Source organism: Semicossyphus pulcher, unplaced genomic scaffold, assembly GCF_022749685.1.
Source record: "Semicossyphus pulcher isolate SPU_LCO1_2020_fin unplaced genomic scaffold, fSemPul1.0.p SCAF_20, whole genome shotgun sequence".
NCBI lineage: Eukaryota > Metazoa > Chordata > Actinopteri > Labriformes > Labridae > Semicossyphus > Semicossyphus pulcher.
The window spans coordinates 10,190,963-10,207,185 of record NW_027211694.1 but is presented as its reverse complement, the minus strand read 5'-3'; the positions used below and the strand labels follow the sequence as shown (position 1 = coordinate 10,207,185).

The 16,223-nt window shown below is 42.0% G+C and overlaps 1 protein-coding gene across 2 annotated transcripts; it reads left to right on the top strand.

The window, feature by feature from the left end:
• Window positions 1–861: 861 nt before the first annotated feature.
• LOC138599551 (proline-rich protein 5-like) lies at window positions 862–15,057 on the top strand. Of its 2 annotated transcripts, none has more exons than XM_069671271.1 (10): window positions 862–1,070; window positions 4,530–4,619; window positions 7,462–7,641; window positions 8,182–8,262; window positions 9,166–9,272; window positions 10,852–10,943; window positions 11,043–11,183; window positions 13,364–13,508; window positions 13,796–14,101; window positions 14,180–15,057. In XM_069671271.1, the coding sequence occupies exons 2-10, from the start codon at window positions 4,594–4,596 to the stop codon at window positions 14,530–14,532; spliced, it is 1,431 nt and encodes a 476-aa protein (XP_069527372.1). In that variant the 5' UTR covers window positions 862–1,070; window positions 4,530–4,593; the 3' UTR covers window positions 14,533–15,057. The 2 variants fall into 2 exon arrangements, with proteins under 2 accessions (XP_069527372.1, XP_069527374.1); XM_069671273.1 differs by lacking the exon at window positions 862–1,070 and adding an exon at window positions 2,499–2,515.
• Window positions 15,058–16,223: the final 1,166 nt, after the last annotated feature.

The window sequence follows — 16,223 nt, the reverse complement described above, 5'->3', positions numbered from 1 at the left end:
CCTTTTTTCCACCTCACTTCCTTCCATCTCTGCACACATACAAGCTGCATCCTTTACCGTCACACTTGGAATACTCTACCCATAATCCATCACTCCTTTTACGCTTTATCATAGCCTACTAATCACGCTGCTTTGATGTTGTGGTACTTTATGCTAAAATTCCACGTATTAAAACAACAGCAGAAGTGCTAGCTTATGTATTTTAATTTGAGGACCCCCACTCATCCCCGGGGCGGCTGTGGCTCAGTGGTAGTAGAGTCGGTCGTCTTTCAATCGAAAGGTCAAAGGTTCAATCCCCAGCTCCCTCAGTCTACATTTCGAGACACACTGTACCCCAAATTGTTCCCGGCGGCTGATTGACAGTTGTGCACGTTACGTAGCAGCTTTGAGTGGTCACAAAGACTAGAAAAGCAGAAGACCATTTACCATCCATCAACCTCCTGTACACGTTTAAAAGTGCACTAAAATGTAGCTATTCAATTGTACCTAAAAACTGTACTTCATCACTTAAGTAAATGTACTTTGTTTGTTTTCAAAACTGGCTTCAGGCGTCATATGTGCATGGTAAACAACATTAGCAAGCTTTCTTTATAATGAACTGTTGTGTGTGTTATATACATTTACATTACACACACACAGATTCAACCACAGACACTTTCCATAGGCTGCAGATGTGCCGACCCCTGCACACACAAGAGCCTCATGCAGCCTCTTGCAAACACCCCCACACACCGTCATCTGTCAGACATCTCTCTCTCTCTCTCTCTCTCTCTCTCTCTCTCTCACTTCCTCTCTCTGACGCTCGCGGACAGTCCTGAAAGCGGCGCTGACAGCTCGCAGCAGCTCACTCGGACCAGGTCAGGTCCGCATATCGGAGCTTTTCAGGTGAACGTGCGCAGCCTCTCGCAGGCTGTTATCTGCGCTAAATAGCTGCGACAGTGGACTGTTTAGCTAGCGTCGTGAACACCTACGGCTTCCACTGATATACAGGAGTTATTTTTGGCTTTATTTCGGGATTTAAACACTGAGGACACTTGCTATTAAAGGGAGCGAGGCAGACTTCTGAAAAAGTGAGTATTTTGTGTGAAAAGTGGTCAATTCAGACCAAACTTATGAAAAACAACAGTCATTTCGACAATTTGACACTGATTGAAGATTTAATAGGAGGAAAAATTAGTTCTTTTCTTTTTTTAAACGTAGTATAGCCCTAAAAGTAAAGTAATACTTCTCCCTAAGGAGAGTTTTCTTTTCTAGTTAAGTATAATTGGCTATCTTCATCCACCATATTTCAGGTTTTATGTACATTGCCTATAATTAAAAGGTGTTGTATTGCTCACTAGTTGCCCTGAGGAAGTCAAGAGGCAGACTTGAGAACTGTTCTTCAGTTGAATAGCTCTAAAAATCAGACACCAATGATTTGTACTGTAGGACCTCCAACTTGGTGGGTTGGTTTTGTGGCAGAGGCTGGCAGAGGTGGAGCAGAAAAACCTGCTGCAAGACGCTGCACACACTCACTCTAGCACTTGTCTGGCGCAGGGTGGTAATTTCCCTGTTGCTCTGCCAGGCTACAGATTGCTGTGTGTGTTGTGTGCTCCAGTTGAAGCAGATTATGGGTGTTAATTTTCAGCAGTGGAGTCTCTGATATCTACTTACAATGTAAACTGTCTGCTGCTGAGGAGGAGGAGGAGGTTTTATACTCAGAGAAGTCAGGATTTTAAAGGAGTGGGAGCTCGCTGGTTTTATTTGTTGGATAGCTCATGAATATCTGTCCAAGGGCGGAATGACAAATATTCTCGAGCTAACAGAACCACAATCCATGAAAGTACAGTCTGAAAGCCCTTTAACTTGGGGAGTTAGTCAGAGACAGACGGCAAGACTTAGAGAGCAGAAGTGACATTGCACCTGAGACGAAACAAAACATCACATCACAGTATGTCTACGTCACAAAACACAACAGAATAATGGTCAACCAAATTGACCAGCAGGTGGAAGTGCATAAGAGGAAAATATTTCTTCTTCTTCTCAAAATTTCTTTTGTCAACAAAAATAATCTTAAAGTGCAACATAAATTCAACTGCAGGGCTCATCGAGTTTCAGGAATGTAAATGTAATTCTAGCTGAGATTACGTGATAAGTGGATTCAAGGAGTGTGAATAAACTACACTCAAAGGAAACCCATGGCCTTCAAAATAATAGCACAGCATAAACTTTTTGTCACAACTTTTTTTTTTCAAGCACACATCTGCAACCCACTGAAAACACATCCGTGACCCGCTATTGTGTCCCGAACCACCAGTTTAGAGCCACAGATCTAAAGGTAATTTAGCGTTTTATTATCCTCTATTTTTAATAGAAAAATAAGTCATAAAAATAGTTTCTAAACTCCTCCTCTTAATTCTGCCTTATAAAGTTGCTAGTCGGACTGTAAACAACGACCAGCCCCCAAAAATGGCCGTCACTCTTCGCTGCTAAACTATCATCGGACGAAAGTGGATGGGTTCCAAGATAGCGTAAGGTATAGTGACTAATATAATACACAGGAAGTAAAGCCTGAACCATTGGAGAGTCATTACTAGCTGCAGAAACACATTATGTTTTCATCTATACAAACTTTAATAACCCTGATCTTGACCTCAACTTCACAAGAAGCCTCCTACCTAAACTCCACCCATGCAATATTTCAAAATAAAACTCAGCTCTCTGAGTAATGTTTGTATTCTTGCTCTGCAGCCAAAACCATCTCTTGAATTGCAAACGTATCCACTGACACATTTCAGATTGTATCGATGTCATTGCAAGTCAGTATAGCAAAGAAAACAGCAGAGATGTTGTTTTATTTCAGACAGATACAAAGGCCTGAAGGAAGCCCAGGCTTCACCCTGTTTGGCCCTCTGCTACAAACCAGCGTGATATACGTGTTACTCTATCTGTGTGTGTGAGAGAGTGAGTGAGTGAGTGGGGGCATTTGAGTTCATGCTGTATCAAATGTCCGTCTCAACCACTTTACTGTAATTAGATTATAATACTGTCTTGTTAGCTGGACGGCCAGTAGGGACACCTGTCCGTCTGTCTGTCTGTGAGTGTCAGCGAGTTTACTGAATATGTCTGACTCAGTACTGAAGCAATGTACCACAACACATTGCAGCTCCTCATATTTATTTAGAATTTGCCTATATATAATAGAGCTTGTGGTTATACAGGCAGGGAAAGACGGGACACAGAGAGGGGGGTACGACAAGCAGCACCTGTCTGAGTTTCGTCTGTATCACTCTTAAGGGGAAAGTCCTCTCACGCTTCACTCATCCAATTTGATTAAATCAAGTTCTTGTTTTTCTCCATGGTTAATTATTTAAGGTTTCTTTTCTTAGAATGTGTAGTTAATTTATCACAGCAGGCGTTCCAAATCACATACTTTGTCTTTTTGGTATAATAACTTATTACTTTATTATTACATTGTGCCTTAAACTTTGACCCTTTTACTCCTACATCTGTCGCAGTTGTAGTGAAAACTCTGAGTATACCATGACGACACAAAATGCCATTTTAAAGGGCTTGCTAAAGACGTGCATACTATCATGTATCAAGCAAGAGCGCTCCGCTGTTGTTAGTTTGTATAATATGTAATGTCAACATAACTGATCCTTACATGGGGCTGCACGGTGGTGCAGTGGTTAGGCTGTTGCGCTGTTGCCTTACTCACAGCGAGAAGGTCACTGGTTCAAACCCCGGTTTGGGAAAAGTGGGCCTGTCTGTGCAGAGTTTGCATGTTCTCCCCGTGCATGCGTGGGTCTGGGGTCTCCGGCTTCCTCTCCCAGTCCAAAGACATGCTTGTTAGGTGACTCTAAATTGCCCATAGGTCTGGGTGTGAATGCTGTGATTGACTGGCGACCAGTCCAGACTGTACCCCGCCTTTCGCCCAATGACAGCTGGGATAGGCTCCAGCTTAGATAATGGATGGATTATTCTTACATGCAGCGTTATATATCCAAGAGTAAAATTATATATTATATATATATTTAATGTATTTTTTAATTGTTAGTTTCACAGCTAGCTTAATTAAGCGATGTATCATCTGTTGCCGGGGGATTGTGGGTCAGAATTGCCAAAAAGAAACGCTGTTTTGCATCCTGCCAGATGAAGCAGGACATCCTGGTGTTTTTGGCATACCTTTACATGCATGTATTGAGACATACTAAACATTTTTCTGGCATACTTAACAGTATGGAAATATGTTATTGGAATGCCGCCTTGACCTTATAAACAGCAGACATAACAGGTGTTACTTACAACATTAAAGACGGCTTTGTTTCAGTGAAGAATTGCAGTAAGCCATGACAGAGTTACAATGAGCCCGGTCAGGATGCACCTGTTTTTTTTAATTTTTATATGTACACCTGTGCTTTTCTCCTGTAATATGTCAAAATATCTTCCAGAAAATCTTGAAAGTCTGATCCACAAAGCTTGTTAAGTTTGATTCATCAAGTCAGAGGAAGTTTTCTACCAGTAATTCTGCTCGTTTCCTTGTTCAGATGCTGACTCGTTGGAGGTGGTTGCAGGGCGGTCGCTAGGTCGCAGCTGACTGTCAAGGCCAGCATGGAACGAGAGGGTTCCTTTCGGAGGTAAAAACACACACACACACACTCACACACTCAAACACACTTCAGCCAGCAGGTCTCATTCAGAGTCCAGAGCTCCACCGCAGCTCCAATACCTTTTCTTTTCCCCTTTTTTCTCTCATTGTCCCCGTCTTTTGGGACACACGGAGGTAGATGAAAGTGGAAAAACACACACTCACACACATTCCTGAATGACCTCATTCGTTCTTTCATTCATGCAAACATCCCCCTTATCCTCCTTTGTTTAGTAATTAGACCGCAACATTTTCTCTCTCAACTCTTCCTGTTGTTTCAGAGCCAAGAACACGAGCCAAGTGTCTGTCTTACGTGTTAGATCGGCGTCCTTTACCTCACACAGAATTTTCCAGATCAGCAGGAGGTTTGACACCTTTAATATCTCAGAAAGTGACGTTTCTGTAGATTCAGTGGCACGAGGAACAACCTTTTCAGAGAGAATTTGGAAACTCATCCTCAATTTGACCCATGAAGAGTGTGTGAGGGTCTCCTTGAGTGTGTGTGTTTGAGCCCAGGGCTCTTGTTTCTCACACTGACCTATTTATATGGAGTTGAAGTAAGATCCAGGTTGACAGACGGACCGAAAACACACACACTCACACACTTTCTCCCCTCTTCCCTTCCATATTTTCTTACATTTTACGTCAGTTTCCAGTCCAAATTCCTTAAAATTCAACTTAGTTCATGTAAACAGAGTTCACCAGGGTATGGATCATTATAAATGTGATGAAATGAGTGATTAATTCCACACCAAAAGCAGACAAAATCAGTGTGATTAATAGCAAAATACTGACCAAGGATGAAAAAATGGTGTACTCATAATAACAGCCTGAATACTCCTTTAATCTGTCCTGGGCCCCTCACAGACAGAAAGAGAGGAGGAGGAGGAGGAGGAGGAAGTGAATTGTGTGTCACCTTTAAATCCTTCCCCTCCTTCTCTTGGCAGCTCTTGAACCTCAAAGGGTTCCTTTGTTCGCCTAGCACAAAAGCTCACCGGGTCACATGGTCACCGGTTGGCACAAGCTGGTAAAAGGCAGAAAGAGAGGAGAGAAAAATAGAAACGAGAAGTGGAAGCGAGATAAATAAAATAAAAGAGAAGCTTTATTAAAAGGGGCATGTGAAAGTGTGAGGTAGAGACCTTTTGTTCCTCCAGATCTTCATCCAACTCTCGTTCTTTCAGTCAGAGTGACAAACACTCATGGAGTGGGGATACGTGGTACCTTTTCAGTTACTAGAGTAAGTACTCAATACTGGTAGTGTGAGTGTGTCTGTGTCCACATGATGTATGATGTTAACCATTGTAGAAATACTAGTATGGACACCTTTATTCACTCATTCATCATTTTCTAGCAGTGATATAAAGACTTATAGATTTCCTGTGTTGATACAGCTTTTGTTCCTAAATGTTACCGGTAAAACACTCGTTTCTTTTAACCCACACTTTTTACACCTTGTTTCTCTTCTTCTGAAGTTTTTAGGGCAGTCATTGTGAGAAAAATGCATCAGTCTAAAGCAGTGGTTCTCAACTGATCTGACCTCAGGACCCAGCACCTCCTTAATGACAATTATTCACCTACATTTCTGAAAAATTTCAACCAGTCAAATTTATTTAATTAAAAATGGTGCTGTTTGGACTTGAGAAGGAACAAAACATCACCGTATGTCAAAATCACAAGCACAGCAGTATAATGGTCAACCAAAATCACCAGCAAGGGTACATAAGAGGAATATATATTTCCTCTAAAATTCATTCAATTTAAAGCGTTTTTTCAACAGAAATTGACTTAAAAAAGTGCAACATAAACTACTGTAGGGCTCATCATGTATAAAGAATGTAAATGTAACTAATCAGGGAATAAAGTACACTACTACTGCACGCAAAATAAAAGTGCAGCACACTGAAATCAGCTCTGCGACCCACTTTTGGGTCCCGACTCACCAGTTGAGAATCACGGATCTAAACCATTACAACTACACTAACCCATGTATTTCCTTCAGGCCAAAATGTCCTCACTTCACCCTTTCCAAATACTTCATGTCCTCACTCACAAGGTCTAAACCTTGCACACACACTTGGTTACTGAAGAAGAATTTGCTCACAATTAAATCGATACATTCAATAAGATTTAGTTAGTTTTAGGAAGAAATTACCACTCTTGCATCCCCCCTCTGTCTGTACCTCCCTATTCACGCCTCCTCTCTCCTCTTGTTCCCTCTTCATACTGTCTCTGAACTTCCAATCTCCATCCCTCGCATCTTTTTCTGTTCTACTCTTTCTTATACCTCCAGTGCCTGCATCCCTCCTTTTCTCCTTATTCTTTCACTTTTTGTTTTTAAAGATTATTTCTTTGGCTTTTGCCTTTATTAAATGGGACAGCTGAAGATGGACAGGAAGTATGGGGAGTAGAGAAGGAGGATGACACGCATGACGGGGACGGTGGCCTCTATACACGGGGCGCCTGCTCTACCAACTGAGCTAAACCAGCGCCCCATTCTGTCTCTCTGTTTTAGTTGTTACTCCTTTCTCCCTTTTCTCGTCTGTCTGCTGTTTCCATAGCAGTGAATCACATCTGCTTATGTAAACATTAGCAGAAGGCTAATAAAAGCTAATCATCAATAAATTCTTGTGTTGTCAGCCATTAAAACAAGCAATGATATCAGTGGTGTAATACACAGAAGTTTTATGTTTTCTCTTTATATTTTCAGCTGGTTTTGAGTCTCTGTAGTTGGAGAGTAGGTTTGGACTTGGCTCAACCACTATCACCAGATGCCCCTTGTAGTTTGTGCCTGTTTTTTACAATTTCTCTCTTTCTGTCTTTTGGATTTCGAGGAGCCTCCACAGCAAGCTGAGGTTGGGAGGTGGCTCGTCCTCCAGCCTCACTGACCTCTCGCAGGCGAAAACATCAGGAGGAGGAGACAAGGGAGGACCAAGTGGAGGACTGTCAGAGGAGTGCAGCCGGGACAAAGGGACCCAGCAGAGGAGGGCCGGAGCCAACGCCACCTGGAACAGGTCCGTGTTTGAGAGATAGACGTGTATATTTTACGGTCATGCATTCATTAGTGTGTGTGCCTTTCTTCCTCGGCACATCACTAGCTCTGCTGGTGGCATTATTCATACTATGAATACCAACCTTTTCTTACACACATGCATGCACATAAGCATCAACTCTTTCTGTCTCTCCTCCCTCAGGGTCCATCTCTTTTTATCTCTGTCCTACCTCGCTCCTCTTTTCATCTCATTCTGGCTCGTAGATCCTTTTCTTCTTCGGCCCTCTCTCTATTTTTTCTCTGGTTGTATTTATAGTGTTCAGCTTTATTTAACACAATACAGCGGGGAATGAAAGTTCATGCCCCTCCTGACCTTTTATATCTTACTTAAGTTACATGACATTCAGCAGTCCATGTCTCTTTGGATGAATGCTTCAGTCTGAGACTCTCAAGACTCTGCAACTCATATGAGAAGAGATTTGCGTATATATAAACACCAGGACACACACATGAGTCATTGTGAATGTGTGTGCAAGTAATGTGTTTGTGTGTTTCTTTTCAGCATCCACAACGCAGTGATATCAGTTTTCCAGAAGAAGGATCTGGGGGAAAATGAACTCTACACTCTGAATGAAGGTGTCAGGTAAGCTTTATTTGTTTGTTTTTCTGACACTTTTGCTGATTTTAACACAAACACCAATCAAGTCTTGCGCTTGAGCTGGTTTGTATTTTAGGACAAGGCTTAATTACAGTGTTTTCTTCTGTAATTTCCCACCTTCGCTCGCTCCTTGGTCTCATATATGGGTAATAGCAGCTTCAGCTTCCTAAATTTAGTCTTTCCTGAAACATTAACACAGGCCCAGTGACACTTACTGTTGATGCATCTTGGCCTTTTGCCTGTCTGCTGTCCACTGAATTACAAACACATTTAAGTTGTTTTAAAGGAAAGATGACAGGTTGAGGTTATGGAGGGGTCACTCACTGCTGTGTGTTTAATTACTGGTTAGTTGAGACAGCGCTGTCGAAAGTGATTGCCGTCATGAATGGTAAATATTACAGTGCACATACACACACAAATATACTGTTTATGTATGTACACACTGTGTACAGTAAACACTTAAATGCACACACATTACAGAGATCTTCCCAGGGAGTATGAGTCCAACATGGCCTGTGGTTTTGACTGTTTCTGTGTCAAGCAAAGGGCCAACAAGCTCAAAACATGCACGTTTTTTTCACAGGGATCTTTTCTGTGCCTCAAACATTAAAGGTTAAATTGTTTCTTTCTAATCTGAAGCTGTGTTTACAGTTTATCAGTGGAAAATCCTACAATGTTCTGTTGTTTTTGTAGCCTTTTGACTTCCAGTGTGAAGAACATCTTTTCTCATTTCCTGAATCTGCTGCTGTTTAAACACTGCAGCACCCCTGTGCATAAGACCTCGTTAGTTTAGGTTAATGTTTATGAGATATTACTGATACTGTCTGTGGTTGTGTGTCTCTGTCTGCGTATTGAATAATGCACTGACATGCACTCGTTTTTTTGCAGGCAGCTGCTGAAGACGGAGCTGGGCTCCTTCTTCACTGAGTACCTTCAGAACCAGCTGCTCACAAAGGGGATGGTCATACTGAGAGACAAGATCCGCTTCTATGAAGGTGAACACACAGACTGTTAACAAAACATGGGCTACTATATGAACACACATCCAATAAGGGGAGGAGGAACACAGAATGTAATTCTTTTATCTTAGCATCCAATATAGTTAGCACATAAAAGGTTTACAATGTTCATCATCTTTGTTCAGTGTGTCTGAATGCTAATATTTGTATATCAGCACTAAACAAACAGCTGAGCTTAATGAAAATGAATTAGTAATGCTGTTCTTTGCTATTGAAAGGTATTGGATTCAGTGAATTCAGCCTCAGGTGAACAGGCTTTCCTATGTTTAATGGAAATTCTGCAAAAACCAGATAAGAAGTTTGCAATCTTGAAGGTCCATTTGATTAACCTTTAAAGGGGGGTATTATGCTGTTTCACATTTTAAAACTTATATAATGTTACAATGTTGGATGTCCAGACTAAACGTGGGTGAAGTTTCAGATCTATCGGTAAAAGTATGTTGGCGTAATCCCCAGGCTTCTCAGCTCAGTCTGCTGGCTGCTGTGAACGCCAGGTTTCACACAGTTTTTTCTACACGCTGCACTTTGTGACATCACAACGTGCAGCCTCAGCAGGCTTCGGAGAGCTGGCCAGTCAGAATAAAGCGGGCTTGTAGGGGCGGGGTTTCTTAGAGGGACAGAGCTGAATGAGTTGTTTGAAGGCCTGCACAGAGGACCAGTGTGAGAAAAGTTTTTTTAACCGTAAATTATGCTAAGCTACTCCACAGGTATCACAGAGTGAAATACGAAGCAAAACTGTTTTGTTGTGCCCTTATTCACAACTTCAAATAGTAACTATCTAACGACCTACTGGCTTTAGTGAGGAATGTTCACCGTACCAGAGGGTAATTTCAGGGAAACTCTGAGATGAATGTTAAGTCTTTTATCTTAATGTGACAAAAGTCTCAAGTCTGGAAGGAAAGAATAACAATTTACCACAATATCAGATGCTAAGTTGACCTTGGAACTCTGACGTGTAACTTTTAGAAGGAGGCTTTATCTCTCTAGCAAAAATCACCTACACACACACAGAGAGTCAGAGTGAGAGCAGCGACTGACAAGGTGAAAACAAGACTATGAAATGAATTCGTTCTCTGTTGTGGTTTATGTGTGACCTTTATTTGAGGCACCTTTGAATTATCAAACACATAGACACATACGAACACGCACACACACACGCACACACAATGACTGTGAGGAGATTTTCAGTGCTGTTGTCACAGCAACCAAACAGGAAGTGATGCTTAACGTCATTAGACCACATCCAGTAAGGAATTAAGATAAGGCAAACCAGTGGTGACTGAATGTGTCTGCACAGACCTGAGCTGCAAAGTATAAAGATTCAAGACATCTGGTAACATTAGGACGCTAAATAATATGATATTAATAATATGAATTATCCCTAAAGTCTGTTTAATGTGAGGCATCTGCATCACGTAAGTAAAGCCGGTGCTCCTGCCGCAACTAGTAAGAATATCAAGATATTCAAACTGACCACTTTTGCTGTGTGTCCCATGATGCTGTAATTTCTTTGATGTTATTTTATCTGATAGGTTGTTCTTTTTGTGCGTTATAGGTCAGAAGTTGCTGGACTCCCTGGCCGACACATGGGACTTCTTCTTCTGTGATGTTCTGTCCATGCTGCAGGCCATCTTCTATCCTGTACAGGTACACACACACACACACAGCCTCACAAACGCTCACATGCTTATATTCTCCTCGCAAAACTGTGTGTTTATGCATGTGTGTGTGTGTGTGTGTTCTCAGGGAAAGGAGCCGTCCGTGCGTCAGCTGGCTCTGCTCCACTTCAGGAACATCATCACCCTCAACTTAAAACTGGACGAGGCTCTGTCCCGACCCCGAGCCCGAGTTCCTCCTTCTATCATACAGATGCTGCTAATACTACAGGTACGCACGCACAAACACACACGCAACCTTTCTTTTTCTTTTCTTTAACTTTTTACCCTCTTTGTCTGACAGTCTCTCACGCTATCTCTTGAACACAAGCGTGGAGGGTAAATGACAACAGATGGGGGAAAGAGGAGCAGAGGGTAGAGACGGCTGTGGAGTTTTTTCTTGCAGAGGGATCTCACAGGAAGTAATCTCAGTGTGAACACAGACTGCAGTAATCTTCCCATGACCACTCGGTGCCCTCTGCGCCCCGTCTGTGTCTGAATATTTGTGTCAGTGTTTGTCTGTGTGAAGTCACCATGTTTACACTGTCCTTTAAGACCCCTAAGCCCTCGCAGAAACTTGTAGAAGCAAGACCTTGTTGGCCCCATAAAGCATTGCCTAAGTGATGAGAGCACAGATATTCACGTGTCCCCTGTGGATAAGATGCTTCAGTTCTTAAAAATAAAAAAACAAACAGTCATTAAAAGGCGGACAAAAACCTTTAATATTCTTTTAAAGTCAGTCATTCATTGGTCAGAGGTAGGATGTGGGTCTGGGAGTGCATGTGTGCTCTCAAGTGTGTCTGGGAGTCTGTTTCTGTTACTTTGTGGCGACTCATTGACCCAAAACTGCCGCTTCCAGGCTCAGACAGAAGGAGAGCAAGACGGCCAGACAGAGGAAGGTCCGGAGAGTAAATCTGAAACAAGAATATAATAGATAGATAGATATACAGTTCACTGCAGAGTCTGTGTTTTGCCAACAATGCATATCAAATCACCCGAAAGCAGAAAAAGAGGGTATAGAGAGATTACATTCTTCGCTGAATGTTTTCCACGTCTTGTTTCATCTGTTAGTAATTTCCCTCTCGCTCTGTGACGCCAATGCACCGAGGTCTGCTCTATTTATGTGGTTTGTTTCTGCGCTGTGGTTTTGATGCATGGGCCTCGATGATTCAGAGAGCTCGATTTGATTGATCTCTCTTTTGTTATGTGAAGACGTCTGAGTCCACATGTTTCGCAGCCAGCGTGAAAGTTTGCTCTCAAAGTGTGAAAGTGACTCAAACTGATTCTGATTCTGATTCTGTTAAAGGAGGAAAAAAAGAAAATTATTTTATGTTTTAAAGTCTGTAATGATGCGTGCAATGATGGTATCCTATAGAGAGAGTGGATGTAGGGTATGATTAAACTCATGCGCCAAACAGTAACTAGCTGGTGAATCCAACGGAGCCACTAAATATATTGGACTTACTTTCATAAAGTAGAGAGAAACAAGATTATGGAATAAACTAGTCCTTGTCTGCTGGATACGTAACTGTTAATTCAACTTCATAAGGTGATAATGTGTTAGTGTTGTATGTGTAGGTTGTTGCAGTGCCTCCAAGGGGCAAAAAAAGCACTTAATGCAGTCATTAGACAAAAGCTGTTCCAGGAAACCTGTTTGATTAGGAGCTGATCTTAAAGGGCCAGCTCACTGATTTTCAACCCCAGTCCTATCATGCTATTACGGGGAGCTAATGCCATTATGGTAGGAAAAAATGCAATTTGGCTCGGTGCCTTTGGAGGACGCTATCCGCTTCTCCAACGGGCCCTGGAAAACCTCCACCAGACTACGTAAATTGTTTTTAGACGATCCACCGGTATATTCTCATCGTATTTCAGATTCTGTACCGCTCTGAGCCAAAAACGGTAGTATTTCACTCCAGCGTCTCTCGCTGGGCCGTTCCTTTCAGAGGGAGGGGCGCAATGCATGCTGGGTGTTGTAGGAATGTAGAATGGGCGAAACCACGAGCTGTTTGTACAACTTTCTCCACAGCTATGGCGCCAATTTCAAATATTGTTGCTTCTATGGATTACAGAGAACACCAGCTTTGACTTACAGTGGCTTTTTCCAGGGGCGAACTGCTCCTTTAACACTTAAAAAAAGAGTATCACGAAAGAGTACAGTAAGTTTATTTTAGTCTGAGGATGTACATCATTTTGACTGCCATAATGGAGTCATCATCATTCTTTTCCGTACACAGACTTTGAATTCTACTCACAGTACCTGGAAGCCGTTCGCCATGGAGAACTCTTTTCTTTCTTTCTTTCTTTCTTTCTTTCTTTCTTTCTTTCTTTCTTGTCCTGGCTTCTAAAGTTTCCATTACCAACAGCCAACAAGCTGCAATTACCCTTGTGTGTGTGTTTCTTTTTTTTTAGGGAGTCCATGAATCCAAAGGTGTAACAGACGACTACCTCCGTCTGGAGTCTCTCATCCAGAAAGTGGTCTCTCCCTACCTCGGGACTCATGGTTTATATTCCAGAGATGGATCTTCCAATTTGCACTGCTCCTCCTGCCTTTTAGGTATGTGTACATGAGGGTGTATATGTGTATTGATCATTTATAGTGGAAGAACTTTTATCAATCAATCAATCAAATTTTATTTATATAGCAAATCATAACCAAAGTTATCTCAAGACCCCTCACAAAAAGAGCAGGTCAAGACCGTACTCTTTCTTTATGTGATACAGAGAAAGACCCAACATGAATCCACTATGAGCAGTGCTTAGCAACAGTTAACTTTTGCATTGACTTCAACTAAAGTAAATTATAAAGTAATTTAAATACTAAAACAATGTTTCTCTCTCTAGAAAAGCGCCTGCAGCGCACCTGGCCCTCCAAACCGGGCAACTCCCCCGTCGCAAAGAACCCAGTGGTACGCTCCAAGAGCTACAACGTTCCCCTGCTGACCCCTGTGGTGGAGTATGACGCCGACCCCTCCACAGGAGGCGGCGCAGGAATCAGACGACACTCGGTCTCTGAGATGACCTCGTGCTTGGAGGAGGGCAGCTCTGTGGCTGAATCCACCAACACTGCCGACAACAACGGCAGCAACACCAGCACTTCCAGCCTCACCAACCAATCTCCAGCTTCCACAGCCTCTGCTGCACTTTCAGGTACGAATACACTTTATCCCATTATTCTATATTCTACTCATTTGTTTAAGCCTAAAACGTCTTCCCCCCTTTGTGCAGACACTCTGACCTCCAGCCAGGAGCCCCCAACCAGAGACACTGACAGCCCCGCAGATCCCCTCCCTCTGCAGCCCCAGCATCACTCCCCCTGCATCCTCCCAGAGCCGTCCCCAGGTGAGGACGCACACTGCACAGGCTCGTTGGTGTCGGACTCCCCCGCCTCCTCCAGAGCGCTGGCTCACGACACGAGCTCTGGTCCCAGTCCTGCTTCCAGTCCGGAGATCATGATGGACCACATCCTGGAGTCTTTGGACTCTGAGCCGGAGCACGACGGCATCTTTCTGGATTTCTCACGCCGCTGTTCTGTCGGGTCGACGCACAGCAGAGACAGCAACAGGCAGAGTGTGGCATGATGCACTCACGCGTAAAGCGATACACACTGATGTCGGGACAATGCTGAGACACGACTGACATTCCTCACACCCGGTATCCTGCTATTTTATGGAGCTCCAGATCATCAGGGAATCTTTCAAACTGAAGTATATTTTTTATAAAATGTGGTCATCCATCCCATAAATACAGGCTTACCTCATTTTTGCAATGGAAAAATCAGCACTGACCTCTCTGGGAATCTACAATCACATTAATCAATTTACTCTCAAACTAGACAACAGACGAGGGGTTTGGTCACAGATTTGATTTTATTTTATGAATGAAAACTTGGACTCAAACTCTGAGCTAGTGATGATAACACATCCTTGGGACATTTGCACATGTTAAATGTTTTACCGTTGTCAAATACCTCCTAACGACCAGGGCTATCGATAACTATAGCTGTCAAATTCAAACTTCACTTCAAGTGTAAAACAAACTCTCCAGTTTAACCACTGATGCTTCTGTATTGTTATTTGATTATTAAAATATTAATTTTGATTTTGCACTTGGTCTGGTACTTGATCTGTTGGTTTCCTCTTCTCCGCTCAAAGTTTTATCTTTATCTATATACACTGTGTCTAGTATATTCAGAGAGACATATTTACATAGCAGGTCAAGAGAAACAGCTCTACTGTACTCAAAGTTGTTTGCTTTTAGGCCTCATCTGTTTTCTTCTGCTTTAATGTCCAGCAAATGAATTTTACTGGCACCTTCAAAATAAAAGCTCACCTCGGGGTTAATTAAAAGTTAAAAGTTTCTTGAAGTTAGGGTCAGTTTTTAAAAATATACCCTTTATATGATGACGAATTCAGTTTTTGAATGTAGGAAGTACAAGATTCAACTGTTTTCAAACCTCGGACCTCTTCCTCCCACTTCCTGTTTCATCAACTGAAACTCAGTTCTGTGTCGGCTCAGAGGATGTGTCAGTCAAAGATTTACTTCAATCAGGTAAAATAAATGGAATCTGTTTTGAGATAAAATGTCAAGATCTAACTAAACTGCTGTTTCAAGGTATGTTAAACCGGAGACATGCATCCTGGGTGTATTTCAACTCTCCTCATATTTCATTGGTACCCATTTAAAATGGAAGAATGCCTGTGTAAAGATTCTGTGAAGCAACTATATAGTGTGTTTACTCATAGTCTGTCTATACTGGGACAAACATCCCTTTGTGAGTTTTCCTTGTATACACATCTGGCAATAAATAACACCCAGGCCACAAACACTTTGTGTCTGAACGGATGGAGACTTTCAAAGACATCTGACATGTGTTGTGCTGACAAATCATGCACCAAATTTAATGTCTCTAAACAATGATTTCAGCTTGTTTTACCCAACTATTGATTATGGTTTTTCAGAAGAAGAGCTTTACATTCTGACTGCATAACAGCAATATTTACATATATGAAAATAAATAACAAAATAGTAATATAAATAAAATGTGGATAAAATTTAGTATCACTACAATTATTCTGCATATACACACTGTCATAAAATCACAGAACTTTGATTAGAAACCACGAATAACAGGCAATATTTTTGTTTTGGTCCATATTTTTGCAGACACTGCCACCTTGTGTCATCCTTTTGTGCAAGATAGACAAAAGTGCAAGATATAGATGATGGTAGTAGTGTATAAGCAAAATGAGAAACGAAAAACAGCAGACTA